This window comes from Oculina patagonica, unplaced genomic scaffold (genome assembly GCF_052425735.1).
Source record: "Oculina patagonica isolate OP01 unplaced genomic scaffold, crgOcupat unplaced29, whole genome shotgun sequence".
In the NCBI taxonomy this organism is placed as follows: domain Eukaryota; kingdom Metazoa; phylum Cnidaria; class Anthozoa; order Scleractinia; family Oculinidae; genus Oculina; species Oculina patagonica.
Window position 1 is genome coordinate 1 of NW_027558134.1, and position 16,729 is coordinate 16,729.

General features: G+C 38.9%; 1 protein-coding gene across 1 annotated transcript; it reads right to left on the reverse strand.

Annotated features, from left to right (window-relative positions):
- Window positions 1-462: 462 nt before the first annotated feature.
- LOC144640385 (multidrug and toxin extrusion protein 2-like) lies at window positions 463-10,547 on the reverse strand. Its single transcript, XM_078499552.1, has 9 exons — window positions 10,051-10,547; window positions 9,765-9,807; window positions 8,839-8,883; window positions 8,592-8,689; window positions 5,679-5,776; window positions 4,958-5,071; window positions 4,491-4,558; window positions 1,090-1,203; window positions 463-550 (listed from the first exon to the last, which is right to left on the reverse strand). The coding sequence occupies exons 1-8, from the start codon at window positions 10,545-10,547 to the stop codon at window positions 1,111-1,113; spliced, it is 1,056 nt and encodes a 351-aa protein (XP_078355678.1). The 3' UTR covers window positions 463-550; window positions 1,090-1,110.
- Between the last annotated feature and the right edge of the window lie 6,182 nt (window positions 10,548-16,729).

The following is a 16,729-nucleotide window of genomic DNA, read 5'->3' on the forward strand; positions in this document are numbered from 1 at the left end:
TTTATTTGCCATTATTTCAGCTGGCCCTGCCGCTCAAGCATTGGCAGGATAAGCCTTGAGAGACACTGCAATGCAAGAAGAAACTAACTGACCTCTGCCTGTTGAAACTGCTAGGACTGTCTGTTTAGACGAAAAGAGCCAAGAGTGTAAATTGGCTACAGAACCCAGATCACTGTGCGTTTCTCAAAGTTTTATCCATTTTACAGTACTGCAATATTGATATTGGGAGGTGCAGGTCCAGGTTCAAGCCCTGGCCAGGGTTATTGTGGTGTGTTCTTGGGCAAGACACTGCTCTCACAGTGCCTCTCATTACCTAGATGTACAGACTAGCATCCCATCCAGGGGGAATATTATAGGAATATTATACCTATAACGGGCTCAATGCTACAGAGCCCAGGATAAGCTAACTGCATTTATGGTTCATTTGGCCTGAAACAAACTTTGCCTAATTTTACCGCATGTGATATTACAAACCTGTTGTCTGTGAAAAGCCTTCCAGTGGTTTCCTAAAGTCCAAAGAAGACGGCAAATACTACAAGCTCTATACACACTATGAAAATAACAGAAACACATTATATCCAGCTGCTGTTCATGCAGTGGTGCAGTTTCCTGTGCAGCCGTTGTCTGGGTCATGAAAATAAACTGTTATGTTATATAAAAAGTTATAAATAATTAAGTATTTATTAAATCATAATAAAATTTCCATAATTTTTAGGGTGATAAACAATGAGAATTGCACAGATGCTTGCATTATAAATCTGAACAAAAGTGCTCTGTATGTGCATGCACTATTGCAATTTCTGAGTTTTGATTTCTTTCGTGCTTGCTGGATATGAGATAGTTATGGCCAACTCGGACCTACGCACCTTGTTGGCTATCAACCATCTCATATCCAACGCATGTTCATGAAATAATTGTAAATTAGTTCTTTTATGTGGACCAGCATTTTTTATGAGGCAATAAAATAATTGAGTGTGGAAAATTAACAATAAGATTGCTAGGAAAAAATCTATAATATTAAACAAAAAAGAGCACCAGCCTAGAACAACTTTAATAGAATAAATATTGATAAATATTTCTTTCATTTACCAACAAGTAAAAGAGCCACTTTTACTGTCTTTTTTGCTGCCTGGGCATTGCCAGCACCAAGAGCATTTCACACACGAACCCCAGCAGCTGAGCCACACTTATTCCAAGAGGAATCTAAAGAGTTAAATTCAATGTACAGATTGTTAAACACCGTGGCCAAGCTTAGAGGACTTGTCAAACAATGGCTGTGGTCACATCAAGGCCATTAACTTAAATAGTTAAGACATAGAAAATCTTAGTTGCTTATTTTGGTAATGTGATCTCTTTTCTTCTCAATTAGTATGAACCTTATGAGTGATTTCGCCAGAAAAACAAAAACCACAAACAAACAAAAACCCTTACTAGGAAACAAAACAAACTAAAGAATATGACAGCAAAATGAAATGCAAAACCAAAACTTATTTATGACCAGAACAAACTGTAGCTAATGGCGCCAATGTGACTGCAATGTTGACAGCAATCACTTGCTACTGTTTAGTCTGACGTCATGTAACTAAAGGATAATCAGAACTAACTATACTTAACGGCAATGGTGAGGCTGCAATCGATGTAGTGGCCCCAGTAAAAATATTTTGTGATCACAGTGTGATCACGGATCACGCCTGTGATCACGGGTGTGATCACGCCTTTTACCTTGATCACGCCTTTGGGATAGCGTGATCACAGTGTGATGGGAGTGATCACACCCGTGATCACTCCTGTCACGCCGTGATGAGAGTGATCACTGCCAATTCACCGTGATCACGTTATAGTTATGGCGATAGACAAACTACTTCTTCCCGTAGAGAGCAAGATAGGAGCCTTGAAAATGACGTACCAAAATTAATATAATCTTAAACTAAATTCTTGAGCATCTGCAACGGTAAGATCAGCAGTGTTCTAATTGCAATGTAGCAATTTGTCCGGCTGTGCGCTCACACTTAAATACGACACTTGACAGGCGGATCGTTTAAAACTAATATAATCTGTTGCTTCGGAAAGTAGCAACGTAAATTCAAGTTTGATGTAAAGATTTAAGTAATGGTATAAGCTGTAGTTTTTTGTCCCTTTTCTTCAAAATCGTAATTTACTCACCGATGAAAGTCCGCGCTTTTGGCGTGATTACTGCGTCAGAATGAATGAAAACATTAATAACAGTTTGCCGACAAAGTTGGCAATCGTTTGTTTTTCCTGACTGTTTTGGCTTCATAATAACTTGTGGTCACATGGAAACAATTTGCAAGAACACTGCTTGTTTCTTTTCTTCTGTTTCTCAGCATAATCTTTTTTATTTTTCAGCGCTGATCTTTGGCTTTCGTAAATACGTGACGGAATTCGGGCGCAAAAATAGCTGACTGCAATGTAATCTCAAGTTTCATGAAGCACAGACAAAACGCGATTGGTCAATTTTGACAACACGTTTATTGTTTTCAATACCGCTTGCTCATGTTACAAAATTGAAGTCAACCGTTGATATTACAGCGGGAAAGTCTTAGTCCTTCATAGCTCGCTATGATGTAAAATTTGATCAAATAATTTGCCTTTTTAAAGACAGATTTGTAAGTTTAAGTGTGGAAATGCAACAATGTAACTGCGGTCCACGTTAGATCAACATCATGGAAGCACAAATGTTGATTTAGTCCGTTCGGCAAGTTGAAATAACGATGAATTGGTTTACCGCTCTCTACAAAACATTACTTCTTGGATAATTGAATTCTGCAACGAGGGAATCGAAGGAACCGAGACAATTCGCAAATCGAGGTGAGCAAGTGTCAGCTTAAACGGCTGGTCAATATAGAAATACACAAGCGTCAATGTAATCGAAGAATGACTGTAGTACGACTAAAGCTTTCCATAATGGCGCACTCACCAACGGTCAACTGTTGCGGATAAAAGGTCTTGACTCTTCATCATTTAAATAATTTGTTTTACAGTTTATTTGGTTACAAGTTAGTTACGGTAATGGGCTAGTCCTAAGTGCAAGCGTTTGCTCACAACAAGTTGTTATTTGCTTTAGAATTGATTTCACTCGTACGTACAGCCAACATTCCGTGAAAGTTGTAAAGCGTGTTATATGATAAAAATAAAGAGTTATTCAATTTCATCAAGGTGTTTAGATGTTTTATTTAGGAATAGCATTTGTCTCACTAAGAAATTCAAGGATATTTTGCTTGAGACCGTGCTTGACGCAATTTTTTATTCTTCTGACCGTGATCACGCCACCGTGATTTTGGGTTTGATCACGGTTTCCAGCGTACCAAGGCGTGATCACCTTCCATCACAATATATTCCGTGATCACGCGTAAAAAGTTTTTACGCGTGATCACGCTTTGTGATCACGCCCGTGATCACACCGTGATCACACCCATATTTTTACTGGGGGGGGACCCTGTCCCTCCAACCACCACTTACTTAGCCTGCACACAGGCTACCAAGTGGGACAGGGTGAGAAAAGAAAGGTCACGCTTAGCTTGCTTTGCTCGTCGATTTATTTTTTGCCCTGCTCCACATGGGAGCCTGTTTGCAGGCTACTGACAATAACTAGGGACCTTAAGCAACCAGTGGGAGTGGCGGTGGCTTAATGGTTAGTGCGCCGGACTCCAAATTGAGCAGTCCGAGTTCAAGCCCCGGCCGGGGTCACTGTGTTGTGTTCCTGGGCAAGACACTTTACTCTCATAGTGCCTCTCTCCACCCAGGTGTATAAATGGGTACTGGCAAATTTACTGCTGGGGGGGTACCCTGCGTTGGACTAGCATCCTATTCAGGGGGAGTAGAAATATTCCTAGCTGCTTAATGTTACAGAAACTGGGAAAGCTCCGGCAGTGTGGGCGGCATGGCTTGTGGCTTCCCCTTTTAAGCAACCACGACACTGGCCATCTGATGACAATGTTAATGTAAGAGTGTCTGTTGGAGACACAACTAATCTCCAGCTGTATATGCAGACCAGTGACGGATTCAGTCCTTGAACTGAGGAGGGGGCTTTTTTTGTGTGTGTGTACATCCAAAAACATTTTAGCAGGGGATTAGTCATTGAAAAAAATGTCTTTTAGCAAAAATTAGAAGGAGCCACAGGCCCCTCCCCTAGATCCACCACTGTAGACTCAGTGCTACATTAAAACTTGGACATTTGCTATTGTACTTTCACAATTTAGAAACTATGCAGAATTTGGTCATCATCTCATGTTGTTGCTTATTACACCAGTTGCAGGGGACAGTAAAGAAATGTACCAAGAAGAAAAATGCAGGAGAAAAGCTATTGTACTGTTCAATAAAACTTTTCTTTGGCAATGTTCTCATTGCTTGGTGTCAACATTGTGTTTTGCACAATTATGGGGGACTCAGTTTAATAGTTAATTATAAAATAATGATTTCTACATGTAGTACAATATACAAGGAATAATACAAGGAATATTATTTCTCACCATATAAAGAAATGCTGCCCACTGGAAAACAATGCCATAGGTTCCCAACTGTACCTCACCAAAAGTCCCTTTTAAGAAAAAATAAACAATACACTCATTGGCAAGACTTAATCGTTGTTACTAGTATTAAATACTTAATACATTGAATTTTAAACTTTTCTGGGAAAGAAGCCCTGGACCCAGCCCCTTGCATCAAACTTGTCAAGGACTCTGGGTGTTACCTACAGGCATGTGATACTACAAGTCTTCATCTTTATTTCAAAAGTGAGGTGTGATTGTACAGGGTGGCCAGTTAATCACATAATCTAAATAAAAAAGCATAAGCATGCACCTAAAACTCAATGGACAAACACCTGTGATTCAACACATTCTAAGGAACCAAGGGGTATGTTTATTAAACCAAAGGGGGGGCTCATTTAAAGGTTGCTAAATTAAATCATTTTGATTATGGTAGGTTTTTACTATACCTGCTAAAAATGCTCCAAGTTCAAAACTCCACCACTCAATACAGATCATCACCATGCCAGACACAGCAAGCTTAATAAACTGTCCCCAGTCTAACAGACTATCAGTGGTCCAACCTGTAATGCCAATTTAAACAGTGTTGTATTAGTGACATACAATGAAACCACCATATAATGAAGTGTCAGGGGACTGGGAAATGTACTAATTATGATTTTAGTAATTTTGTTCTAATGTATGATATCCACGGTCTCCCAGATGTCCACCCCACGGAAAGTTATTGGAAATTCTGAAAAGGTGGAGTCTCAAAAGCCAGGATAGGATAGGATAGGATAACTTTATTTTAACACGGTATTTCCATCAGCCTATTTAAGAACTATTATTAACTAACTAACTACCTGCTTACCTAACTACAAGTACAACAAAAATATAAAAATACAAAACAATAGACGCTGCCAAGTTAAGTAAAAAGCTGAACTGGAATTTACATAGGGTGCATAGGGTGGGGGTTGAAACCAAAAAAAAAGTTTTCTAGGTGGGGGGGGGGGGGGAATATGGATGTTTTCTGGAACAATGCAGTGGGTATTCGCTATACCAGGGTTCTGTGTTCCAAGACTATCATTTGTTTTATAGTAACTGGGGAATTTGTTATGAACAGTTTATTTGTCTGGTAATTATGAACAAATGTCATTTTCTGCCTTAATGAACGCACACATGTAGGTTTACCTGGCCATGTTTGTTTATGCAGCTTGAAAGCTTTCATGTAGACAAACATTAACAAAAACATAGTCATTGTTGAAAGGGCCCAGCTGAATGCTACTCCTCTGTGAAAAAAACAAACACTGATTAGCAGGCAATTATAGCAAAACTTTCAATTTTTACATGTACCACACTATACATAATCCACACAATACACTATACATAATCCATTTCAATTATGGCCTGTGATCCTGTGGTTGTCCTGTGAACATGCAAGCGAAAGTCCTTCTATGTGTAAGTTGTTCTATGTATCTTGATATGTGGCAGGTTGGCTAATTTATGAAGTCAGAGTTTCGTCGCCTCCATTCGATTTCATGGTTTGATGCCATTTTGGACTGACTGGCTGGCACAGATGGCCTCGATCTCATGTGAGAAGACATTAGAAAGCAATTAATTACCTCATAGCAACGTCAACAATTACAATGAGCCGCAAAGACAGCGCGCACAAAAACAATTAATTAAGCAGATACCGCTAGGCTGTAACAATTTTATTAAGCAATTAATGCACTTATCAGCGGCCATCCCGGGGGGCGGACCCCAGGGACATACGCGGGCATGGTGCAGGATTTGTTTACTTTAAACACTCACAGGGTAGCCCGGGATTTGCACTTTCATAGCAGGTTCCCCGGGGAAAGACCGCGGGATTTGTAGTGCCGCCGTAATAAACCATTTCAAAACATATTCAACGGATCTCAGTTCTTCATTATCAGGAAACAAGAAAATCTCCCCTTTCCCATTCCATGCATGACTTATAAGGTAAGGTAAACCTCATTATGTGTAAAAAAGAGTGGAATAGCTCTCTTTCCTTACATTTTATTAACTCTGATAGGTATAATTATGGCAAAAAGAAAAGTTTTTTTCAAATAATGCACTGTTTGACTTCGCAGAGCACACTTCTTTACCCCCCAGGAAAGGGACATTTGTAGCTTTTTGTTAAAAAATTTTGCTTTTGCGTAGGGGGGATTTGTAAACCTCGTTGTGCAAATGCCTGGGGGTTCCCCGGGGGTTCCCCGATTTGATAATTGAGTTTAACCTTTGTAAGGTTTCAACAGTTTTAGCAATGTCGTTCATTTTCTGCATGGACATGATTGAGGTTTGCACATCACAAACAGACCTACCGGTATAATGTGTTGTTCCAGAAAATATCCATTAACCCCTCCCATGGAAGGTTTCTGGGTTTGAATCCCCCCACCTCTCTGGAAATTCCAGTTAAGAGGGTCCTGAAGGGGGGGTACCAAATCCCATTTCCCAGTCCAAATTTTGGCGAAATCCCATTTCCCAGCCAATTTTTTGTCTAAATCCCAGTCCCAGCAGTGGAATTCACAGTGCGTGGAAAATCTGGTCTCAAGCGCATAATATCTGTATTGTCCTAAATGTAGTCCACTCCCTGAACTTTCCCTTTGGTGCCCTACATAGGGGTTGAACCCAGGCGCAGGAAGAGCGTGTCCAGAACTTGAACTTGCATGTGCATGCTCAGAAATCTGTTGTCCCACCCACCTGCCCTTTAAAAAAGGGGGGAAACCAAACCATATTCCACAGTACCTTTGGACACGCACGCGTACAGATGATAAATTAAAAAATTTAGTGTATGTGGATTTAGTACCTATTCTTTAAATTACGGCTTTAGACAAAGGTTACGACAATTTTTCTTGCAGATCGCGCTTTGGTTGCATAGTTGAATTTTTCATTTTAGTGAGCTATTATTACCCTAGCGTGCATGTTACATGTAAGAAAAGCCACACTTCCCTGTCATTTTTGATTGGCTTGTTTCGAGCATGCACATACAAGTTATCCTGGACTCTCTCCTCTCGCACCTGGGTTCAACCCCTTTATAGGGCACAAAAGGGATAGTTCAGGGACTGGACTATCCAAAATCATGTTTTTATTTCTGCAAGTTATTATCACTAATACTGTTGAGAACATCACTTTTCATTTGTTCGCTTGTCTTGTAGAGAATTATAATTTTTTAGTAGCTTTAACTAAAGCTGTCAAGTTTTTATCCCTTACCTACCACTACCCTGACTGAGAACAACTTACTATCACTTCTTTTGAATATTCCATTTGTGCCCATGCTCAGTCATAGCTGTTCCACTGAATTACTTAATCACTGTCAAGAAAACTGATCGACACTTGATGGACATTCATACAGTGAAGCAGTGGTTTCGTTTCAGAGTTTTCAGCGTTTTAACTATTCTATGCGGACTTTAAGATTATTACAGAGCGTAAAATATGTATGTTTAGTCATTTACTGACACTCTTCCCATTCCCATTTTTTGTTTCTGTATCCCAGTTCCAGTGACCCAAATCCCATTTTCCCAGTGAAATAATAGGCAAATCCCAGTCAAAATGGGCAAATCCCAGTTCCCATTTTACCCCTTCAGGACCCTCAGTTAAGCCCCATACTCTCCTTTAAAATATTTTCATTTTGGTACCCCCCCCCCCCCTCAGAATTTCCATTGACCTTCTGTGGGGTGGGTATGGATATTTACTGGAACTGCACAATATCAAGAGAATATGAAAACATAATATCGTACGTGCCGCTCCTTGTACCTTATTACCTCCAGCTTTTACTCCACCCTCCTCTCTCCCTTATCACTCCTCCCTGCCGAAAGCACTCCCCTAATTTCCAATTAGTACTAGTTTAGGTTGTTCTAACAAGGTCACACTCACTCACTTACTCTCGCACTCTAACTATCGATTCCCAATTTCTCGGACCTCCAGGGGAAATGAAAATTGGTTTGAGAAATCAAGAGTTTTGAGAAACCGAGGGTAAAAGAAATCGGGATTCTACATGTACTGCACATTTCTCCCAACTAAACTGCTTAACTTAACAATATAATAAATTTAAGAAATAATTTAATTTATTTGGATTCACCTTACCTAAAACCCAAATTGAAGACAAACATCATCAGTGAATTAATACCAATTTGAACACCATTGGAGACCAAACCAACATAAAGGATTGGTTTTACAATGCCCTAGTACAAAAGAATAACAATTATTAAATTAATTCGAGTTTATGAGTGAAAGAAACTGTGCAAGAAGGTTGCAACAGTCAATTTAAAGGTGTTTTAAAGGTATTTTTATTCCTCTAAGGTAATTTCAAAAAAGGTATTCAGAATCGTACCTGAGTTTGAAGATACCTTTGCAACAGTAAAAATAGAAAATTGCCCTGTGAAACAAAGATCCATGTGCAGATTTAAACAGTGTATTACAGCTGTGTATTACAGCCACTGTAAATTACATATTTAATGATTCTACTACATACTCCATGCACAGAAAGAAAGACATTATTTTTATATTTATTAAAACGATCCTTCACCATATTAAAAATGCATGCATTCCTGAGCAGAAATTTCTGTTATGTCAAGTACATTATTTTTAGTATTTTCAACATGAATATGATAATCCAGGAATATTCTTAGCCATTGAACCACCATTTTTGGCTATGAGATGTTAAAGAGGTAAATTAGACATTAAGTGACTACCGTATTTACTTGAATAAGCGCCGCGGCGCTTATTAAATTTTTCGCATCTCAAATGCTACACTTATTCAAGAGCGGCACTTATTAAAATGTTGGACGTGGTAAAGAATTTTTTTCTTTTAATTTAACGGTCTTTTCTATCTGTACAAAGCAAACGCTGAGAACAGGCTACTTGCACAGGTAACTGGAAAAAGGAAGAGGGAAGTTGGGCTTGTAATGCCGCCAAAACTCACAGCCTGCACAACAAATATAATCACTTTGAATTGAAGAACATCGCTTTTAATGTTAAGAAATTTCCAATGTTGTTTTAGAGTTGCTTGGTAGTGGATTTTTAGGAATTCCTCGAATAAGCGCCGCACCGGGACTGCGGCGCTTAACTGGGGGTGTCACTTATTAACTTTCTTGTCCCTGATGCGGCGCTTATTCAAGGGCGGCGCTAATTCAGGGGAGGCGCTTATTCGAGTAAATATGGTATTCACAACACACTAATGTGCATTCCAGAACAGATATTCAGTTAGAGATGTTAACATTAAGTTAATGGCCATTTTAAAATATTTGAAGAACTTACTATTGAAGCAGGGAGGCATATAAGGACAAACTCTTGTGTCAAACTGAGTATTAAAAAATTGAAAGGGAAAACATGTATTAATAGACCACAAGGCTTGGTAAATGGAAAAACATGTTAGGTACATGTATACCCCTTATAAACTAGGGTACCCAGCAGGCAAAGTTGCCCACCAGCAACTATTTGTGGTCAAGCTTAGCTTCAAAGCCAAATGACAAATAATTTATGTTAAATAATTTATTATTAAATTATTATACTATTTATAAACTTAAATATTGTCAATACTTACTATGAAACATTCTTTTTCTGATGTACTGTCAACAACAGTAACTCAGTGTTAATCCACAGAGCCCAGGTTAGTATGCACGTTATTCCTAAAATCCACACCCCTCTCTGCAGTACAACACCGACCATACGAAAGTTCTTGGCTCCAAATGCTTGGGAACTTAATGTTTCCAGGGCAGACCCCAAACCAATATAAATGGATGGTCCAGTAACATTGATAAATGAAATAGCTAATGTCCCTGCTGCTAATTCAACTTCCCCGACACGTCCCGCAAAAAACAAGCTGATCATAGCGACCAAATGGTAGAAGAAGTAGGCTAATACTGTTGGCCATGCTAGTGTAAACAACCCTTTGAGTTCATCATAAGTGCTTCTTGACAACACTCCACCACAACAACCAGACGCCTTCTTTTCCTGTAGACATTGTTTGTTTCCTTGTCTAACGTGTATCTCAAAATGATCGTTTGGTAAAGCTGTGTGCTCTGATGGGCCATCGCCCATGATGTGATCTGCAAGTATTTTATTATTATTAAATTTATTCATGAGAAATAAACAAATTGTTCAAAAAATTGTAGACAACCTTGCCAGTTTAATTGTCTTTTAAATATCTTTTGTTTTCTCAAATTCCTGTTGTGTTTTGTGACAATATAATACATGCATTGGATGTGGCATTACTGCATGTGTGAAACTAAAAATTGCGTCAAACTGAATTATTTTGTTCTGACTAAGGGCCTCTTCACATGAGCCCGGTTTACGGGCTGTCTCAGTTACCAGGACGGATTTTGACGTCTGTTCATATGGAAAATTTTAGCCCGGTTGACGGGGATAAAATTCAAGAAACAAAGCCAAAATGGCGACACATAAAGTTGCATCTTTCGCGACTATCGTAGCTTTATTGACCCTTGTAACTTTATTAATAAAGCTAATTCGCATATTTCTGAAGTGGAAATAGATACAAGGCAAAATTAAGCAATTTTGACCACCCAGTTACGAAAGGGAAGCTATTTTCTCAAAAAAAGTTGCGTCCCGGCGACCGGGCTGGAGTGTTCATATGGGAAAATATTCTTCCCGGTTGCCGAGATCTCGGTTGCAGAAACCGAGATATCGGTAACCGGGCTGGCCCACCTTCTCATATGAACACATCCAAAATTTTACAAAGAAAATAGGAGTGAGCCGAGATCTTGGTAACTGGGCCAGCCCGGTCAACCGGGATCATGTGAAGAGGCCCTAAAGGCATTAGCTTTTTCAACTTGCTACGGCGGTTAAAATATTCACCTTTATCGACTTCTTGTTGACAATCAACTAAGTGTTTAACGTACCTACTGATGCAGCACAACAAGGAACAGTAGTAAGGCTATGTTTACACAGGTCTGGTTCCAGACAGATTTAAATGGATCTTTTTCAAAAATGGGCCTTCTGGACTGATCTGGAACTGGTCCGGAACACATGCAAATGGATCCAAAACTGTACCACTCTTTTATGATTCCAGACAGTCATTTGAATGGATATTGATCTTTTTTAAAAAATAGGCCTTCTGGACTGTTCTAGAAATGGACTGGGCAGAACACAGGCAAACGGATCCAAAACTATGACCTGCGAAACAGCCATTCAGTTTTGGAGTTGTACCGGACCAGTTCCAGAAACAACCGATAAAGTAAGTACTAAGGTGTGTACTGAGTCTATAAGTATGACTGCAAATTATAACTAAAGTACTAGGTAAGACTGTTAAACTCAATTTATGTGGGAGACTTTTCTCCCGACCAGCCGTCATTTTAAAAACTGAAAAGACCATCTGTTTTGGCAGGCAAAACACGGACTCAGTTTTGGCAAACCTTCAGAGACAGATTGCATGCTGGGAAACATTGCATGCTGGGAAAAGTAGGTAGGACCACGAGGAAAACGGGAGTGACTAATTCGCACGCAGTTGATGTAGCGAGACTTCTTATTTTTTCATACGAGGTATAAATCACACTTAACTTATTTTTTTTTAAGTTAAAAAAAGTAGGCAAATATCTGTTCGAGTGCAAAGAGTAAAAACACAGATAGCTATTAAACATTGAGATAACAACAGACAGATTACGAAACTACCGGTATTTCCTTGTTCTTGTTTAACGCTGCATGGATAGATGAATTTTGGTACTCGACAGTGGAAGTCACAAATATTACAATTGTCTTTAATTTATGGCTTAGCGAGCTGTTGTTTTCTGAAGAAATACAGCATGATAAATTTTGCATTAACTGAAAAACTCGTAAAAAAATTCGAGCCCCAGATTGGATTTGAAACCATGACCCTCTGTGATCTAGTCGGATGCTCTAACTACTGAGAGACTCCATGGTGAGCGACGATGAAATGTATTTTACCTTTCTGCTAGAGTCTTTGCAAGATTTGGTCACGAAAAATGAGAGAGAGCAAAGGCAAGATGCATGCTGAAGAAATTGCTGAAACATGCAAGAAAGGCTTTGTAAGAATTAATTTTTCACCAAATTTGCTGGCCAACAACCTCATTCCCATGGTCTCTCTCTACCAGCCCCCTCTACTCTCGTTCCTGGGGGTGGGGAGAGACCCTGTGAATGAGGTTGGCCGGCCAAAACCTTATCAGTTGAATTTAGGTAAGAGATAAGACGACAGAAAATACTTTTGAAGCTTACTTTAAGCCTTTTTGGCCAAAAACGAGAGCCCTCAAAATGGCCAATTTAAATTTGCAATCTTTTACAATTTCCCTCAATGTGAAAGTGATAAATGATCATCGCAGTGAATTTCCAATTTCAGCAATTGAAATAAAGAAGCCTGAAGAAAGATTCAGGGCTTTATTTCGTTGATGCCCTGATTTTTTCCAGGCTTCTTTATTCCAATTGCTGAAATTGGAAATTCACTGCGATGATCATTTATCACTTTCACATTGAGGGAAATTGTAAAAGATTGCAAATTTAAATTTTCATATACATCAGGGTATCCTGCGTTGTAGACTAACTAAACCCTGGTATAGTCAGTCTGCGAAACGCAGCCGAAAAGCTTGTTCCGATATCCCGCAGGTTTGTGAGGATCTGTGTATTCACTTCTGATTGGCTAGTTTCATCTTACTTTCGAACAGGCCTTGTCATTGGACACATTAAGATCAAAACTGGTCACAAAAGACTTGCTAAGCTAAAAATAACGAAGACAGTATTAAAAGACGTTTTTGTAATTATCAATCGGACAAAGTGGAAAATCAAAGATTTGCCGTAGCCTGTTCATGCCTGTTGGCCGCCTGTTGGCAATTCAAGAATGAATTTTTGACCTCCAAAAAATTCCCGCAGCTAGCTTCTAATCTATTTCGAAGATGATTAATTTTAAACCGCTTCTTCTACAGCTTTTACTGAAGTCTTTCAGCAGTCAAGGTGCACTCCTTCGCTAGCAGTTTCCTTCGCTTGCTTTATGCGCTTGGAGAAATTGTCTGTTACACATGTCTATTACACATGGTACGCACCAACATTCTGTTTGCATGGGAAAAACAAAGAAAGACTGTCAGCGTGACCACAAAACAAAAGCGTGTTAGAGAGTAATGACATTAATGTGAAACTAGCCAATCAGAAATGAATACACAGATCCTTGCAAACCTGTGGGATATCGGAACAAGCTTTTCGGCTGCGTTTCGCAGACTGACTATACCAGGGTTTAGTTAGTCTGCAACGCAGGCTAACATCAGGGCTGTACCTAGGATTTTTTGTCTGCGGGGGCAAACTCCGCTAAACTCTGCTGTGGGGGCAAACTGCAATATAGAGCTCTACAAGAAATAGCCCAGCAAAATCAAACACTTTGTTAGAAATTTAGTTTTCCTGGAAGGGGCAACTCCCCCCCCCCCTCCCCCCGCTAGGTAAGGCCCTGTACATCCACAGTTTATATACGAATCATTTCATATACATTACATCATTTCCCTTAATGTCTTAAAAACCCATTTCAAAATATGTACATTTCCCCAAATTGGTATTTTATGATATTTTGAATCTTCAATATCTGCCTTGCTTAGGTCTGCTACTGATTTGGTTACAGGAAAATATTTGAGAAGTAAAGAAACACAGGCTGTAACTGTTTTAGCTCTGCTACTGATTTGGTTACAGGGAAATTAAATGAGTACTTTCAAGAAAATCGCGAAAATCAGTAGAAGATCCAGACCTCCAGCTAAGTGGGGGCCCCACTCATCCAAGCCCTGGAATAAGGTGGGGGCCCGGGCCCCCCAGGCCCTTCCCCTAGATCCGCCACTGAAAATGGTTGTGCTTGTTTTTCCTGATTTTAAAATAGGGGCAACAGGCAACATGGAAAATGTGACTATTTTTTTGCTGTTCACAAAAGTCAAAATATTTTTAGAGCAGCTTTTATAATTAGGAGATTGGCTCTTCTTAATGGCAGAATTTCTTTTGAATTAGGTCAAGTCCACCGGAGAGCCAGACTCATATATTTCTACATTTTGAGAGTGAAGTATTTGCTCAAAACATGGACCTGAGGCTGGCGTGATGTGTGGTTACTGTGGCAACGATACATCTGCCAATGAAAATATGTTTGGCTTTGTTCATCACTCTAGGAAACCTACCTCCGCACAAAAAATTAAGGGGGAAGGGGGGGGGGGGGTAAAAATTTTCATTTCCAACTGTTTCTCAGAGAGTAGAGACTTACTCTTAAACAAAAAATCATTTTAAAACTAATTTAACATTTAGCCAGTGACAAATATACATATACAATTTTTATTTACACACAATGCATATGAAAGCTACAAGGTTGAGGAATGTGTACAAATTAAAAAGAAAGAACAATAAGAAGTTCCTACATGTACATTCAGCAAAGCTTGTGATCTTGCAAGTATGGTGACATGAGGATCGAGCAAAAACTACTCAAAATAGCTAACAAATAATCTACATGTAGCTGGCGAATGGGTCATCAAAATACTTTAATTGCATTTAACACAATCGTGTCTGGTCATAAAGTAGATACCCACACTAACTGTCATGTTTATAATGACTCACCAGACAGTGAAGGCTCTGTGGTGACCTCTTGAAAGAACTGCAATGAATTTTAGTATAGAACAATAAAAATTTATTGAGGTAAAGTAAATATTACATTAAAAGCGGCCTTTAAGTTCTGATTTTTTTTTGTGTGGCTTACAAGACACACTGGCATCATGATTCATCGATTTTTAATTATTTATTTGTCCACAAGAGTCAACTGCTGGTCACAAGGGTGGTGACAGAGCCTGGGTACAAGGTTTAATCTACATGTAGCCAGAGTTTACCATTTTGGTTGTATTTGTGTGCGGGGTCTCGAGTAATTTTTTCAGGTGTTCGTATCACAAGTTATTTCTTTCAACAACCATGATCCTATTGTCCCGAGTGGTGTAAAAAAGTGGCAGAGTAAAAGGTTAAAGTCTTGAAAAAATCTTAAAATGTCTTTTACTGTGTAATAAAGTTGAATTTGACCAAGTTTCTGTAGTCCTGTCGGCATAAAAGTTATTGATCGCTGGTTAAACTCCATGATGGCTCGTGTGAAATGTCATCTTAAACTTTGATTGACAGAAATCTTGGAAAACGTTTCCGCATGTGTTTTCATTTCCGAAGTCGCCTATCAATGCAAGCGGTAGTAAAATCATTGATTTCAGATAAATTAAAAAAACCTGCGAGTAAGAACCTAAGTTTTTCTAGGTTAGCCTATTTACAGGTTCTTATATAAATGGTAGTTAACACAAATTAAGGCTATTCAGGTTCTTAATAGGTTCTTATTTTCTGAAGAAAATTTACATTGATGCTAATATTAATAACTCTTAGTTGTATTTGGCCCATTCCTTGTATAAATTTTGTGTGCCACATACAGTGTAGGTGCTTATGTAAAAATAAGCACTAACATCTAGAAAATGACATTTTACTACATATATAGCGAGAATTTTATGCAATAAACCTTGCAAATAGAATTCTATATTTTCTATATTTCAAGCAATACATCCAATCAGCTTCGTGTAAAGCTCTCTTCACATGTGAAAAATATAACCAATCAGCATCTAGAGTAGTAAGATTCAACCAATCACAGCGCGAGAATTCAAATGGATAATCCATGGAAAAATCGTGCGGCAAGTTTGCACACGTTGTATGTTTTGAAAACATGGCTACACGTTTTGTTCCTTTACAAAACTTTGCCTTTTAAGAACTTAATGGAAAGGCAAGCTGACAGAAATATGCTAAGTTAACCTAAAGAATACAGCAGTGATAAAAATCATTCTTCAAAGGCAAAGTAAAGACAAACAAAGTGTCCATCAAAGTGAAGGCAAAGACAAGACTTTCTTCGGAACTTAGAACACATCCGCAGACTTTCTAAAATATCAGTAGTAAGGGGTGGCGGTTGGGACAACAGCCAATCAGAATCGAGGATTTGGGACAGTGTCCAATCAGAAAGGCGGATATCGAACACGTGGTACAAAAAAAAATTAACATAATGAGATGCGTACTTACAGTGGTTTTAATTTGCATATCGATACTCGATACTCGGCCGATACTCGATACTCGGTCGATATTCGATACTCGACCGATACTCGATACTCGGCCGATACTCGATACTTAATATTCGATACTCGGTCGATATTCGATCTAATTTACATTTTATTTTATTTTTATTTGATAGGAAGAAGAAAAAAGAAGCGCTGGCGGGGAGTCGAACGCGGGGA